General features: G+C 43.1%; 1 protein-coding gene across 7 annotated transcripts in view; it reads left to right on the forward strand.

Moving 5' to 3' along the window:
• The first annotated feature begins 7,043 nt into the window (after positions 1-7,043).
• KIZ (kizuna centrosomal protein) overlaps positions 7,044-16,077 on the forward strand; it is a 120,501-nt gene continuing 111,467 nt past the window's right edge. For 3 of the 7 annotated variants that reach the window (XM_050745434.1, XM_050745436.1, XM_050745437.1), the window contains exons 1-2: positions 7,046-7,241; positions 13,197-13,259. In XM_050745434.1, the coding sequence (XP_050601391.1) occupies positions 7,153-7,241; positions 13,197-13,259 (152 nt within the window). In that variant the 5' untranslated portion in view covers positions 7,046-7,152. Of the gene's footprint in view, positions 7,242-7,475; positions 7,578-12,967; positions 13,057-13,196; positions 13,260-16,077 lie in introns of those variants that run through there. The other 4 variants (XM_050745440.1, XM_050745438.1, XM_050745435.1 and 1 more) reach the window with 3 other exon arrangements.

Consider the following 16,077-nt stretch of genomic DNA (forward strand, 5'->3'; position numbering starts at 1 on the left):
AGGCCCATCCACATTTTGGAGAGTAATCTATTTTCCTCAAAGCCTACTGCTTCAAATATTAACAACATCTAAAAAAAAATCTTCACAGTGATGTCTAGACTGGTGTTTGATAAAGCAACTGACCACCATGGCCTAGCCAAGTTGACACATAAAATAAATTCACCATCACACCTCTCCTCTTGATGACTATCACCTCTATATTAGTCCATTTCACACTGTTATAAAGATACTACCTGAGACTGGGTAATTCATAAACCAAAGACATTTAATTGCCACATGTCTGGGGAAGTCTCAGGAAACTTGCAATCATAGCAGAAGGCGAAGGGGAAGCAAGGCACGTCTTACATGGCAGCAGGCGCATGACAGAGAGAGAAACAGAGAGAGAGAGAGAGACAGAGAGAGAGAGAGAGAGAGAGAGAGAGAGAGAGAGACAGAGAGCAAGCTCTCAGTGGAAACTGCCAGACACTTATCAAACAAGCAGATCTCATGAGAACTCCCTCACTACCACAAGAATAGCAATTATCTCCCACCAGGTCCTTTCTTCAACACAGGGGTATCACAATTCAAAATTTGGGTGGGGACACAGAACAAAACTATATCAATCTCCCAGCAAGGATGGCATCTTACCTTCTATTCTTATCTTTCCACTTCCCAGTGACTTACGTCCTCCCTCTCCCTGTGCCACGTTTATCTATCTTTCCACTTTATCTCTAGATCTGCATGGTTCAACACAGTGGCTGCTAGCTACATGTAGCCTCTTAAATTTTAATTTTAATTATTAAACTACAATTAAATTTGACTGGGCCCGGTGGCTCACACCTGTAATCCCAGCACTTTGGGAGGCTGAGCTGGGTGGATCACCTGAGGTCAGGGGATCGAGACCCGCCTGGCCAACATGGCAAAACCCCATCTCTACTAAAAATACAAAAATTAGCCAGGTATGGTGGCATGCACCTGTAATCCCAGCTATTAGAGTGTACTGAGGCAGGAGAATCACTTGAACCTAGGAGGCAGAGGTTGCAGTGAGCTGAGATTGCACAACTGCACTCCAGCCTTGGTGACAGAGTGAGACTCCATCTCAAAATAAATAAATAAATAAATAAAAATTAAACTAAAAATTCAATTTACCAGTTGCACTAGCTACATTCAATTGCCCAATAGCCATGTATGGCTAATGGCTACCAGATTGGATAGCACAGAATGGAACATTTCCATCATTGCAGAAAGTTGTATTGGACAGAGTCTCTCTGACTGGTTCTTTATTACAGCCTTGGCTTCATTATCTGGGACTCTGTCCTTGAGTGTTGGCTCTTAATATTACTGTTCCAGGTTTTTATTACCATCTGGATAGTCACATAAATCCTTGCTGAGAATTTTATGGAAAGAAATTTTTATGCATTTGTGTAATTTCTGCATGGAATGCTCGTGTATTAGTCAGGATAAGCAATGCCAGCTGCTGAGACAAATGACCTTAAAATATCAGTCAGTCCACACAATTAAGATTGGTTTCTTACTCAAGTCACAGTCCCATGCTTATTGCAGTCAGTCACTTTTCTTCCAGGGCCTCAGAGTTCTCCAGTGGGTTCTTTGCATCTAGCCAGGAAACTAATGGAAACAGGAAGATTGTGCAGGATGTTTTTGGATCACACCTGGAAGTGGCTGCATCACTTTTGCCTACATTTCACTAGTCAGACTTGGTCATGTAGATCCACCTAACAGCTAGCAAGGATGATAAATGCAGTCTTTCTGAGTTCCAAGAAGGAAATTAAACCAGAATGGTGAACACATCATGCTGTATCACAGCATGTGGAAAAATGTATTCTATGCATGCTATTCCCAATACATGAACCGTGTATCTGTAAAAATCCTTCTGGGTCACATAGTATATATTTTACACATCTCATACAAGGAAAATAAAAAATATAGGTAGTCAAGTGATGAGGATCAAGGCAAAGGATACATATATATAGAATATATATAAGAGAGGATGGACTCCGGAATTGGAACAGGCCTGTGTCCAAATCCTACCACTCTTAATCCTACCACTACCATTTGTTTGACAAGAACACACTGATAGTGTGATCTTGGGCTAGTTGCTTCAACTTTTGGTGCCCTCAAAGGACTGTCATAGATCTAAATGAGGCTACGAATGCTTGCACCAGTGTACATCTCAGTGAGAGAAGGAGTACATTTCAATGGCATACTCATACATGGACATCACAGCTTTCCCCCAACTTCCTACATTTGATTTGTCTCTACTTTTTTATTTTGGTAGAGTCTTGCCCAGGCTGGCTGTTGCCCAGGCTGGAGTGCAATGGCTCATAGCTCACTACAGTCTTGAATTCCTGGGCTCAAGAGATCATTCTACCTCAGCCTCCTGAGTAGCTGGGACTACAGGTGGGTGCCATCGCGGCTGGCTAATTAAAAAAAAAAAAATTTGTAGAGACGGGGGATCTTATTATGTTGCCCAGGTTGGTCTTGAACTCCTGGAATTGAGTGATCTTCCTGCCTTGGCCTCCTGAAGTGCTGGGATTATAGGCATGAGCCACTTTGCCCCGCCTCATCTCTACTTCTACATCAAATTTTCTAATGGGTTAGGATGCAATGTCTTATATTTCTGCAAAATGGCTGCAAAATGAAATCTTTTCCTAGTTTCATATCTATCATGGATTGAAATGTGTCCCCTGCACAATACATATGTTGAAGTTCTAACTCTCAGTACCTCAAAATGTAGTCTTCTTTGGAAATGGGATCAATGCAGATGTAATTAGTTAAGACGAGATCAAACTGGAGAAGAGTGGGCGTCTAATCCAATATGATTGGTGCCTTCATAAACAGGTAGAATTTGGAGACACATACACAGGGAAAACGCCATGTGAACATGAAAGCAAAGGTCAAAATGATGTGTCTACAAGCGAGGGAACACCAAAGATTGCCTGCAAACCACCAGCAGCCATGAGAGAGGCATGCGGCAGATTCTTCCCCACAGCCCTCAGAAGGAACGAACCATGCGGATATCTTGATCTTCAACTTCTAGCCTCCAGACCTGCAACACAATAAATCCTGTTGTTGAAGACACCTAGTTTGTGGTGCTTTGTTACAGCAGCCCTAGCAAATTAATACAATATCCAAGCGGTTATTGATTTTTGAGGAGAATCTTGGCATTCAAAGATTGTTCACATGTGACGTCAGCACCTACAGCCTGTCACTTATACATGATTTATACATGATTTAATTAAAAGCGGCATGGTGTGTGCATTTTAAAATATAAAATGCTGCTGCAGGCCAGACCACATGGTAGCTCACGCCTATAATCACAGCAGTTTGGGAGGCCGAGGCCAGCAGATCACCTGAGGTTGGGAGTTGGAGACCAGCCTGACCAACATGGAGAAACCCCATCTCTACTAAAAATACAAAATTAGCCAGGCATGGTGGTGTATGCCTGTAATCCCAACTACTCGGGAGGCTGAGGCAGGACAATCGCTTGAACCCGGGAGGCAGTGGTTGCGGTGAGCTGAGATCACACCATTGCACTTCAGCCTGGGCAACAAGAGCGAAACTCCATCTCAAAACAAAACAAAGCAAAACAAAATAAAACTGCTGCTGCATTGACAGGCCGAGAGGAATCGGAACAGCACTTGTTGGGTTTCCCCACTCAATTAGTATTATATCATGTCCCCTTTGTCCAATCATATTTCTACACAACTGTTGATCATGCCTCTCCAATAAAGTCCCCATAAAGACCCAAGTGGACGGGGTTCAGGAAGCTTCTGAGCTGGCTGAACATGTGGAGGAGGTTCCTGGAGGCTGGTGTGCCCGTGGAGGGCATGGAAGCTCTACACCTCTTCCCCCAGACCTCACCCTATGAATCTTTTCATCTGTATCCTTTATGACATTCTTATAATAAACTGGTAAATGTAAGGTACATATACACATATATGGAAATATGTTGAAATTAGAATTTCCCAAAATTAGAATATACGTACAATTCTAATTTCAATATATTTTCTAAAATCAATTTGTCACTTATTAACTGTTTTTGAGCTACAAAAACAACAATTTCATTTGGTTCACCCTAAGATTCATGTGACTTCTGGGCCGAAACTCTGGCTTCCCACGCTGTTTGCTTAATGGGACCACTAGGGATCCATATTTTGGACCAGACTCGTTAATATTACGTAGATTTCCAGCTATGTGACTTTGGCCAAGTCCCTTATCTGCCCTGAACCCTTTTCCCCCTGTAAAACAATGGGGTGGGGATAGACTCCCTCTAAATTCTAGCTAAGACATTCTAGGACTTAGAGGAAGCCTTGATCTAGGCAGACTTGATGACCCTTGGTCCAGTGAGCCAAAAGCAGGGCTGCTTACAGAAATCAGCTCAGCTAAATAAAGGGTTTGAAGAAAAATATTAAAATAGAGGCCTCTAGCAAATTAAATATTCAAAGTGAAGAACTCAGAATTTATTGAAAGCCTATCACCATTTAAAATGCATAATTTTAGCATAAATACTCTAGAAATATTCCTTTTGTTTGCTGTGTGTTATTGTTAATAAAGGAGATCCCACATCTAGATTTGTCATATGTCATTAATGAATCAACCATAGGATGCAAATTATAATTATTTTGAATTATCTATTTACTGTTTAATTACATTTAATTTTAGGTTCTCCTAAAATGGCCTAATAAAAATTTGGGGTGCTAAATGACTGCCTCATCTGCCTTACTCTGTGCGACTTGCTGAAAATAGTTACATTAATTGTTTGGGGATTCTTTTTCTTAAAAAAAAAAAAAAAAAAAACTAACTTGGGGGCATGGTCCTAAATACAATATCCTAAAAATTTTATGCTTTTCTTTTTTTCGCCAGGGTTGTAGTAACATGTAAGTTAAACTAAACTCATTAAAATAAACCTTTGCACGTTACCACTGAATCAATTGGATATAATCTGAATAACAACTAAATAAAAGTCGCATCAGTGCTACCCTTAGACCAGGGCAAGAAGGCCTCTGCCCTGGCTTCTGTGTATTACAGAGTCTGTTCTAGCCCTTGTCTGCCCATGCTGCTCCACGCAAGGCAAGGAGGTCCCAGGGCCAGATGACAGGCCCACCTGGGGTGCTCACACACATACACACACATGCTCTCCTAGAACACATTCTAAGTACCCAACACCCTTACCTTCCCTGCTCAAAGGGGCCTAAGCTGCTTTCTAAGGCTTTAAAAGACCTCTTGGCTGGGTCTTTCCTGCAAGGGTAACCACCACTGGTATGCTCACTGCCAGGCCAAGAGGATGCTGAGGTGGGGATGTGAGCAGAGTTGGGACTTGTTGGCTGGACAAGGAGGAGGAGAAGAGGCAAGGACACACATCCCTGCCTGTGTATGAGACCCCTCACAGTGCAAAACTGAGCCTGGGGTGGGAAATGGGGTTGGGGGGAGCTGGAGAAGCAGGCAAACTATATTCCACCCTGGTTTTCCAGGTTCTTAAGAAGGCATATTGGTCGAAGTGGAGAGGAGAACACATATTTTACCTACAGTTTGTTATCTTGAATTATAATTTAATATTTAGGCGGACGGTATGAGGGCCTCCATTCACACTCTTGCCCTGGACCTGGCAAATGTGAACAGAAGGCTGAGTAAAATCACAGTTTTGTGTTGTTGGCCTTTGAGTGTTCCATCTCTCTTACAGTTTTAGTTTGTCACACCTTGCACCTTGTATGTGTAAGTAAAATTTATGGCATAGGAAAGAAACCAAAAGAAGTGAAGAATAAGAGACTAAAGAAACTCTACAGGCCGGGCATGGTGGCTCACGCCAGTAATCCTAATACTTCCGGAGGCCAAAGTGGGTGGATCACCTGAGGTCGGGAGTTCGAGACCAGCCTGGCCAACATGGTGAAACCCCATCTCTTCTTAAAATACAAAAAATACTCCCCCCCAAAAAAATTATCTGGGTATGGTAGCGCACACCTGTAATCCCAGTTATTCAGGAGGCTGAGGCACGAGAATCTCTTGAACCTGGGAGGCAGAGGGTGCAGTGAGCCGAGATCACGCCACTGCACTCCAGCCTGGGCAACACAGTGAGACTCTGTCTCAAAAAAAAAGAAAAAAGAAAAAAAAAGGAAAAAGAAAAGAAAAGGCAGGCAGGCAGGCAGGCAGGCTAAGGCTTAATTTTTCTGCCCAGTGGGTTTTGGAATATGGTTGGCTTCCTTCAGGAAGCTTTTTCCCCCCGTTGGTGACGATAATAAAACCTGATGCTTTCTATATGCTGGGCCCTCTTACAAACACTAACACATATTAACAATCGAATCCTAAACTAATCCTGTGTTAACAGCCTCCCATTTTACATATGAGGAAACCTGGGGTGACTTGCAGACGGCCTGGCAGCTGGGACGTGGATAGGGAATCCAGGGCTCCTGCTAGAGGATCCTACAAGACATTAGGAGCACTGTCCATTAGAGCTGTCTGCACAAACGTCTGCTTCCCAAGCAACTAGTTAGCAACTTTTCCCTGTCGCCAACGATACTGGCACCTGGAACAATAAACACATCCTTAGATTCAGCACGGATTTTCGAGTAAGGGGTTGGTCCACTGCCGGGGCTGAGCACAGCTGTTTAGCATTTGAGGGTTTGTCTTTTTTTGTGTGGCGTTTTGTGTCGCGTTTGAGTGCTGATATAATAGAACAAGCTTAGCACAGTGTCTGGCACTCAACAAATCCTGGCAAGAAAGGAGGCCGAGGAAAAGCAAGCGAGGAGAGACGGAAGAAAGGGAGGGACTGAGCCTTGCAACGTTAACGTAGTTTGTGCGAATTCTGGAAGGTGACGGGAAAGGAGACGCGGGTGCCGATGGGGAGAGGAGAGAGCCCCGAGCGCCCGCCCCTCCGACGTGGTCCGCCAGGGCCTCACGTAGCCCAGCGCCTGCCTCACGGCGCCCCGCCTCTACCACGCCTCTTCCCCGCCTCATGCAGTTATTCGTCCCGCCCCCCACAAAGTCGGCCTCCGCCCCGTCCGTCAGCGGCGCCCCGCCCCCACGGCGTCTTGCCCCGCCTCCTGCAGGCTGCCGGGCGCGGTGTTTACCCGCAGTGCATGGTGGGGCGGTCTCCTCCGGCAACCTCGGCCCAACGGCCGGCCAGAGGCTGTGCTGAGCTGGCACAGCGACAGCAGCATGAACTGGACCCTCGCATCGTCCGTGCCTCAGTCGAGTCCCGACTACTACGAGAGGCTGGGCCAACTCCAGCATGGGCTGCGGGACAGGTAAGGGCACTGGAGTGTGGGGGTGGGGAGTCGGCCCGCGCCGAGGGTCTTCCGCGTGCCCTGCCCGCTTTTCCTTCCCGCTCCCCCGCCCGAGGTTCCCCGGGGTCCAGGCCCGCGCGAAACGTCCCCCAGGCTCCCAGTGGGGCCTGGAGGACAACGTTTACTAGAGCCACCCCCTGTACTGGGGGTGGGAGCGGAGAGAGGTGAGAGATCGTCCCCTGCCCCCTTCAATAGCAGCTAAAGCCTGGTCTCCGGTTTGAGGATGCGGCCGCGTCACAGAATTTGCCCAGAAGTGAAAGTGGGAGTTCTTCTGCCTGTCACTCTCCATCAAGCCTTGTGAGTTTCTCTTGCCCCCTTTTACAGGCCCCCTCCCAACTCTCTCTTCAAATTGTCATCCCGCCGTGACAGCTGCACTGCATCAATGATGACAGGTCCTGGAACGCAGACGGTTGTGTGTGTGTGTGTCAAACATGTGCCCTGTTTAAACTCAGGAGACTTTTGAGGGGAGCGAGGGCTGGCTAGATTTCCAGCGAAGGGGTGAAATTTCCAGCCAGAGAAGTCCATCTTCCAGAGGGTTCGTGATGCCTTTAAGATATGAAAGATGGGAACCACTGAAAACAGCTAGATCTAAGAGTGCATATAGAGAGAAAATTATAACGCAATGTACTATAAATAACCACGTGAAAGATAAATTGCTGGACCTCTTATTTAGCTGCTAAGTTAATTGAAGTTGTAAATCTCGTTAGTTGACAAGAAAGGAAATAGATTTTTGGATCTCTTGATAAACAAAACATTTAATGAGTGTTAAAAGTTACAAAATCGTTCTAGTGAACAGGAGAGCTGTGGGTGTGACAATGCTAAAATGATAACAATAATTACATGGAAAATAAAGGCAGAAGTAAGTGATTTTGTAAAGGAATTACATTTATCTTATGCTAGATTTAATTCTTGTCAGATATTTACAGAGCATCTACAACAGGCTTCCTTAGTTGTCGTTAGCATTTTCTTTTACCTTGTACTCCTTTTCTACATCCTATTTTCTTTCTGACATATCATCGTTCACCTATATCAGTGACCTCTTAATTTCTAACTTTAAAAATAAATCAATTCCTGCAGAGCTTTCCCAGTTTCAACCCATTCCCTCACTTTTGTGACTCTTGGCATTCTTACAGCACTCATAAATGGCATTCTTTCTGAACTATTAATTGTAAGTTATTTTTGTTTCCTGTGCTAGGAACACCTGGCTGTTTATAGTCCTTATGGCACAATAACTGTATAATGATTATGTACTTTATGATTAACACTTATTCCTTTAATTATTAAACAAGGTGAGGCTGTTGAAAATATATAAGGAATTTGAGTCAAATTTTATAGCCTGTTCACGGTTCTGCGTTTGGAGGTTTGTTTTATTTTTAAGTCAGTACAAATCTGTTGCTGTGTGTGTTCATTTTTCATTTTAAGAATTTATAACTAACTCAAGTTAATGCACATTGCACACAGTTATAGAGGCAAATAATTCTAGATACAGAAAAGGCTCCAGTAGAAACATCAAAACCTGGATTCTAGTCCGCGAACAATTGTGTGACCTTGAGCAGGTTGCTCCACCTCTCTGAACCTTGGTTCTTCACCAGGAATGAGGAGGCTTGACTAATATGCAAAGTAAGGCCACAGATTTTTTCTTTTTCTCTTTGCTAGTATAATGGGCCTTAAAGTAAAACAAGAAAAAAAAAAAAGCCGAAAGCTGTAGTTTTGCAAAGCAATGTGTAAAGAATATTATTGTCTGTATCCAATTTGAGTGTTTGGATGTACCTTTTTGTTTGTTTGTTTGTTTGAGACATAGTCTCTATTGCCCAGGCTGGAGTGCAATGGCATAATCTCGGCTCACTGCAACCCCCGCCTCACAGGTTCAAGCGATTGTCCTGCCTCAGCCTCCCAAGTAGCTGGGATTACAGGTGTCCACCACCAACCCCAGCTAATTTTTGTATTTTTAGTGGAGATGGGGTTTCATCATGTTTGCCAGGCTGATCTCGAACCCCTGACCTCAGGTAATCTGCCTGCCTCTGCCTTCCAAAGTGTTGGGATTACAGGTGTGAGCCACTGCACCCGGCCTTGGATGTACCTTTTTAAGCAAACAAACACAAACCATCCCAGTGATCACAGATACCACTGTCTCCTAAAATTCCTGAGTCATTTCGTAGGTTGCAACCCTAGGTAGTCACAGCTGCTTTATCAATCCAGAAACTTCTGGGAAGTGGGAGACAAAAAAAAAACCAAAACTCCCTCTTAGCCCTTTTAGAGGTGGTCATTGCAATGTTAGCTGGTCAAATAACCAACATATTTCTAGCCCAAGTCATCTTAACTGTAGCTATACATAGATGTAATTTTATCGTCTGAATGTTTTCCTATATGTGTACAGTGTTTTCTCTGCATTGTGGTGGAAGTCAATAATTGAATCTATAAAAGAATCTAATGGAGTGACTTGTTACAGTGTGTATAACACCCACAAGCATGGCAGAAACTTATGAGTGGAATTGGCTCTTACGGTTATATAAAAACATCCTTTTAAAAGGGCCCATTAGCCAGCCGCGGTTTTTTTCAGTGCCTATATTGATTCAGAGTAAGATATCATAATAGTCTAGAAACTGACACTGAGATATTAGTGGAGTAAGCTGAAGATGGTATAGAATTGTGGTATCGAGACAAAAACAGAATAACAAGTGGCTTAAAAGTAGAAAACTCAGCTAGCTAAGGATCACTTAGCTGTGTAAAACTGAAAGGTCCAAGTGAGGGGTGACTGAAAACATGAACTGTGGGTAAGCATCTCAGGGATGGGGGTTTCAAAGATTCTGAAATAGAGATTTAATATGTAAGAATTGCAAGCCATGGAAAGGCTTTTCGTTGAGGCAAATATCTGGTTTTTAGTATTAAATTTTAAAAAGACATGGAGGGCTCAGCATTCAAAGGTGCTGCAGTGTGGATGAGGGGCTAGAAAATAGGCCTGTGAAGAAGAGTAAACAGGATTAGCACCGTTTTGCCTGGGAGAGAAAGCCAAGAGGAGTTTGATTGTCAGGGTATGAAGTGTTGTGATAGAGAAGTGTGAGCAGCGATGTCTGCATCTGCTGAAGATGTTTTACAAGTAAATTTTACATTCATTACTAAAAAGAACTTGCTGCTTGGGAGGTGATGGATTTCCAACGTGACTGTGGTCCTTTTTCACTAGAGGGTCACAGGTGAATTTTAGAAATCAATTTAAAGTGGCTGGGCATGGAGGCTCACACCTGTAATCCCAGCACTTTGAGAGGCAGAGGTGGGCGGATCACCTGAGGTCAGGAGTTTGAGACCAGCCTGGCCAATGTGGCAAAACCCTGTCTCTACTAAAAATACAAAAATTAGCTGGGTGTGGTGGTGCACACCTGTAATCCCAGTTACTTGGGAAGCTGAAGCAGAATCCCTTAAACCCAGGAGGGAGAGGTTGCAGTGAGCCGAGATTGTGCCACTGCACTCCAGTCTGGGCAACAGAGCGAGACTCTGCCTAAAAAAAAATACATATACATATATATATATAATATAAAGTAATATATATAAAGTATATAAAATATATAAATATATATATTATATAAAATATATATATAAAGTAAGTTCTAGCTTACAAAAAAATTGCAAATGTAGGACAAAGACCTCTAGTGTTCCTGTCACCCAGATCCCTCAACTATTAACATTTTATTAGATTTTTGACACTGAGATATCTGTTGTGTATCTATTTAAATGTCTCTCTGAAACCATTAGCCTTTTCTGATCTATTTGAGAAGTGCCTATATGATGCCCCATCACTCCTAAAATCTTCAATGTATCTTTCCAGAAACCAAGGATGTTCTTGTACATAATCACACCATACAGCCCTCCTAGTGGTGAACCCAGTCCACAGACCCCATCATATTTCACCAGCTATCTTAACGATGCTCCCTTTTTTTCCCCCGGTCCAGTGGCTCACCTGGGTACCCTGCTTGCATTTGGCTGCCACGTCTCTTCGGTCTCCCCACATCTGGAATGATTCCTCCGTCTTTCCCTGTCTTTCACGTTCCTGACAAGTTCGTAGAGTACAGCTTTCATTCTAGAGGGTGACCCTCAAGCTGAATATATCTGATGGTGTCTCATTACCAGACTGCAGTCATGCTTTCTTAGGAATACAACAGAAATGAAGCACTACGTCTGGGCACAGGGTCATAGATGTATTTAGAGGCCTTCCTGTCCTTGTAATTTAATGACAAGTTGCTCACACTATCCAGTCATTCATTCTGTATAAACTAAGTACCCAATTGATCGTGAAACTGCGGGGGGCGAATGGTAACTAATAAAAATTTCTAATGTGGAAGCAATTGTGCTATTTTTCCTTCACTTCTAAGTTCACTCTTACTAGTGAGAAAGTAAAGATCTGTGATGCTATTAGTTAAAAATGTGTGTTTTTGTAATTTTTTTTTCCTTTTAATCTTTTTTTTTTCCTTTTTAACATAGGCATACCCCAACCCTGGGGTTGTGTTCCCCAAGCGAAGATTCTGTGTCTGGATTTTGGACCCTGTTTTCCCATTAAATGAATTTTGGTTAAATAGTAGTTTCCATTTAACATTATGCAAAGGAAATAAACTTATTTAACCTGTAATGTAGCTAACAGTGACTTTTGGGATGATCTTTTTTTTTTTTTAAAAGGAAAATAACTATCTGAAGAAATATAGAAACTGATAAGAGCTCGCAAATGGAACATGGGGCCAGCCCCTTTCCCTCAGGAAGCCAACCTGAGATCACCTCTGTTGGAGTCCTTATCTTTATTTCACAGCCTTTTGTTTAGGATTCTTCGATTGCATAGGATATTATGTGGTTTCTTTCTTTGCCTTACTTAATGTTAATTTAGGTTAGCAATTTAGCTTCAGTTAGGTGGGATTGAAGCAAAATAGTAGTGCTCAAATGGAACCCTCTGTGGCTAATCCTCCTAGGCACTCTTCTTGGGACTGAATGGCTTCATCAGTTTTACCTCTCAGCCCCCTGGTTTTGGCTGCCTCTGCTTCCTCTGCTGCCCAGTTCCCCCTCGCCCTTGCCCAGGCTGGTTGTGGGGTAAGACAGGCTTTCTCCTTAGCTTACTGCTAGCACTCACCTGAACAGCACAGGTTCAGTCTTTACTGGTAGTAGCTCCAGGAAAACAGCAACCTGTGACAAATAGTGGCACCATTACAGAGTTATAAAAAGAAATCCCTCCAAATTTGAAATGATAGTCTTAGAAGACCTGGTCTTCATCAGATGTAAGTGAGGCCAGGTTTACTTTTCAGAGGCCTTTCTCTGGCTCATCCACTTGGCTGTGCCCAGGCTTGTCTGGTTGAAAGCAGAGCAAGCCACCAGTCTTCAGTCTGTACTCAAGATCTAATGGGACCCCATCACTGAAATGCCGGCGACTCAAGAGAAGTCTGGCCACATTACATTTTATATACTTATCTTGTTTATTATTGCCTGTCCTTCTCCCTACAATGTCAACTCTCTGAGAGCAGGGGTCTTGGCTGGCTAGTTCACCATGTTAGTCTCCAGGCCTAGAACAGTACCTGGGTCTTCATAGGCACTCAGGAAATACTTGCTAAATGAAGGCACCTGCTTCCCAGACTTTTCCTATTGCATTTCCCTGTTTACTTTGTGGATTTTATTCTTTTGTCTCTTATTGGTGTTCATTTTGTTTTTTAGATTTCCCTGGTGACTGCTGCGTACTTTTGTGTCGTTTGCTTTAGATGCATCTGTCATTTTCTGCTTCTTAGACCAGAGAAGCATTCTCACAAAGGTGTGATTTGGTATTTGGGGGTTTTTTGACCTCTAATCAACACTTTGTAACAAAGACATGATTTCGAAGAAGAGCATGGTCTAAATCCAACTCCCTATTACTTATCAGTGTAATTGCTTATAAAATGTTTTTTATTATAGTGAAAAGAAGAGATTGGACCTGGAAAAGAAACTTTATGAATATAATCAGTCTGATACATGCAGGTAAGAGACGACAGTGGGAACCGTTTTCAAGCCAGGTTCCATATATTAATCAAAAATTTAACTCTAATGTTATGCCATAAATATTATAGTTAGAGTACTGGTTTTTTGGTTTCGTTTTGTTTTGTTTTTTTGAGATGGAGTCTTGCTGTTTTGCCCAGGCTGGAGTGCAGTGGCGTGATCTCGGCTCATTGTAACCTCTGCCTCCTGGGTTCAAGCAATTCTCCTGCTTTAGCCTCACAAGTAGCTGGGATACCTGGGATTACAGGTGCGTGCCACCACACCAGCTAATTTTTCTATTTTTAGTAGAGACTGAGTTTCACCACGCTGGCCAGGCTGGTCTTGAACTCCTGACCTCAAGTGATTCCCACGCTTCTGTCTCCCAAAATGCTGGGATTACAGCAGTGAGCCACCGTGCCCGGCCTAGTTGGAGTACTCTCACCATTCTCTTATTTTTAGTGTGTAATAATTTGAAATAAACAGTACAGTTTAATATAATTACTATCAAATACATTTGGTTAAAATCGATATGAGATCAAAATATGTTATTTTCATTATTTTGTATTTGTTTTATTTCATAGCCTTATCTTTTTGGTTGCAATTTAAACACATTGAGCTTGTGTGATGATGAAGACATAATTACTGTAGTTGATCTTTCAGTGTACTACTGTAGGCATGGTTACCTGGTATCTCATTTGTTCATGGGTATGTGAGAATGACTATTAAAATTATAAGTAGTGAATAATATATTGTACATATTATCCTTTTTAGGTTTCTTCTTCCACTATTAAGAGCAGATTTTAAATATTTTAATTTCTATTTTATAAAAACTGAACTTTATCCTTAAGCCAAAAGTATGGCATTACCTCTTATATTATTCATGTGAAGAACTTCTGGCTTTGATAGCATTCAATTTGTAATTTATCAATGTCACACTATAAGTGAGAAATGAAAAGATCTCATCCAGAAGAGAGAGAGGCCAAGAATTCTTTAAAGTCAAATTACCTATTAGGTCAGTTCTTTCCCTTGTCTTCAAAATTGTTCTTTAGTTTTAAGATTTAGTGTACTTCTAGACCTTCCAGTTGAGGTAGACAGCCATATGTCTCTAGTAACTCTAAAAGAGACAAGAAATCAGTTGTTTTGTGTGTGGAAGAAATAACCAGCATTGTGGATGCTGTGGCCTCAAGAGTGGGCCCAAGTCTAAGGGGATCCTTGGCAGCTGCCATTTTTCTAGCCCATGGCTAAAGGGCAGAAGATTGTGTGTAGACATTTCATGCAGTCTGTTCTTGGGAAGCCTCCTGGCCTTCTGGTGGTGGGAGGGGCAAGTGCGAGAAAAGGATGGACACTTTTACCAAACTGTCAGTTCACTGAGCTGCTGCTGCTTTGCCAGCCTCTTACTGTTTCCTGGAAGACAGAGGATATGATTTACTAAAAATAGGCTTGCTTAGATTGCCTGTAGAAGAAAATCCAAACAAGGCTGCCTCCACCTAGTACCTGCCAGAAGGCAGAGTCTGAGACGAGGGTCTGTGTATAAGTGGTAATTTATTTGACAAGGTGGTCACCTAAAATTGGAGAGCAGGGCTGGGCAGACCAAAATAAGAGCTGTTCACTGCATTGAGCACCTGGGGCTCTAGTCGCTCCAGACCTTCAGAGGAGCCTTCAGAGGAGCAATGTAGACTACCGTTCTGCTCTGCACAGTGTCTACTCCTGTGAAAGGAGAGGGGCTGTACTCCTACCGGTTCCTGACCCCCACTGGTAAGTGTGGCCCCAGGTGGAGGTAACTCCTTCACACATCTAGGCTTTTCCGTGCTGCAAACTCAGAACGGTGGCCCTGAGATGCCAAGTGCAGCTGAGGCAGAGGCAGATGCTCTCAGGTTATTTCACATGCATGCAGTAGGCTGTGGCGGCTATGGCTATTGTGGCTGGTAGAAAAAAGGTCAGGCCAGGAGGTGTGAGGTGGGCACAAGAGGTGTCTCATCCAGCAGCCCACCAGACCCACCGTTATCTGCACCCTTTTAAATTTACATTATAACCATCTCTCTCCAGCTTCTCCCTAAGATTCGACACTGACTGAAACGTCAGGCTCTTAAGCATGACGGGATGTTTTGTAATGTAGTATAAACTTCTAGGCCTGTGGTTAGGTGCTTCAGTTCCATCTGAGCTTCACCAGCTCTAAGCCGATGACCTTGGGGCAATTACCCCAACATTCGGTGCCTCCATTTCTTCTTCTGTCAAATGGGAATAATGATAGTTGTGAGAACTCAACAAGATTCATACAAAGCCTTAAAGCAGTGTCTGATCTGGAGCCAATTTTATTTATTACAATTTCATCAACATTCTTTTTCCTATGTTTTGCCTTTGAGCTTTCTGACATGCTGTTTCCCCCACTTGGAATGTTTTCCCCTCATCTTTTCATTTTTGACTTCATCAATTTTGATTAACTCTCATTCATCTTTCAGGTCTTTTTTTTTTTTTTTTTTTTTTTGGTTCGGAGACAGGGTCTTGCTCTGTTGCCCAGGCTGGAGTGCAGTGGTGTGATCTCGGCTCACTGCAGCCTCTGCCTCCCAGGTTCAAGCAATTCTCCTGCCTCAGCCTCCTGAGTAGCTGGGATTACAGACACACACCACCACACCCGGCTAATTTTTGTATTTTTAGTAGAAGTAGTATTCCACCATTCTGGCTAGGCTGGTCTCGAACTCCGGACCTCAGGTGACCCACCCACCTTGGCCTCCCAAAATGCTGGGATTACAAGCGTGAATCCCTATGCCTGACCCATCTTTCAGGTCTTAGCTGAAAATTATTTCCACTGAGAAGACCTCTC

This window comes from Macaca thibetana, chromosome 10, assembly GCF_024542745.1.
Source record: "Macaca thibetana thibetana isolate TM-01 chromosome 10, ASM2454274v1, whole genome shotgun sequence".
Taxonomy (NCBI): Eukaryota; Metazoa; Chordata; class Mammalia; order Primates; family Cercopithecidae; genus Macaca; species Macaca thibetana.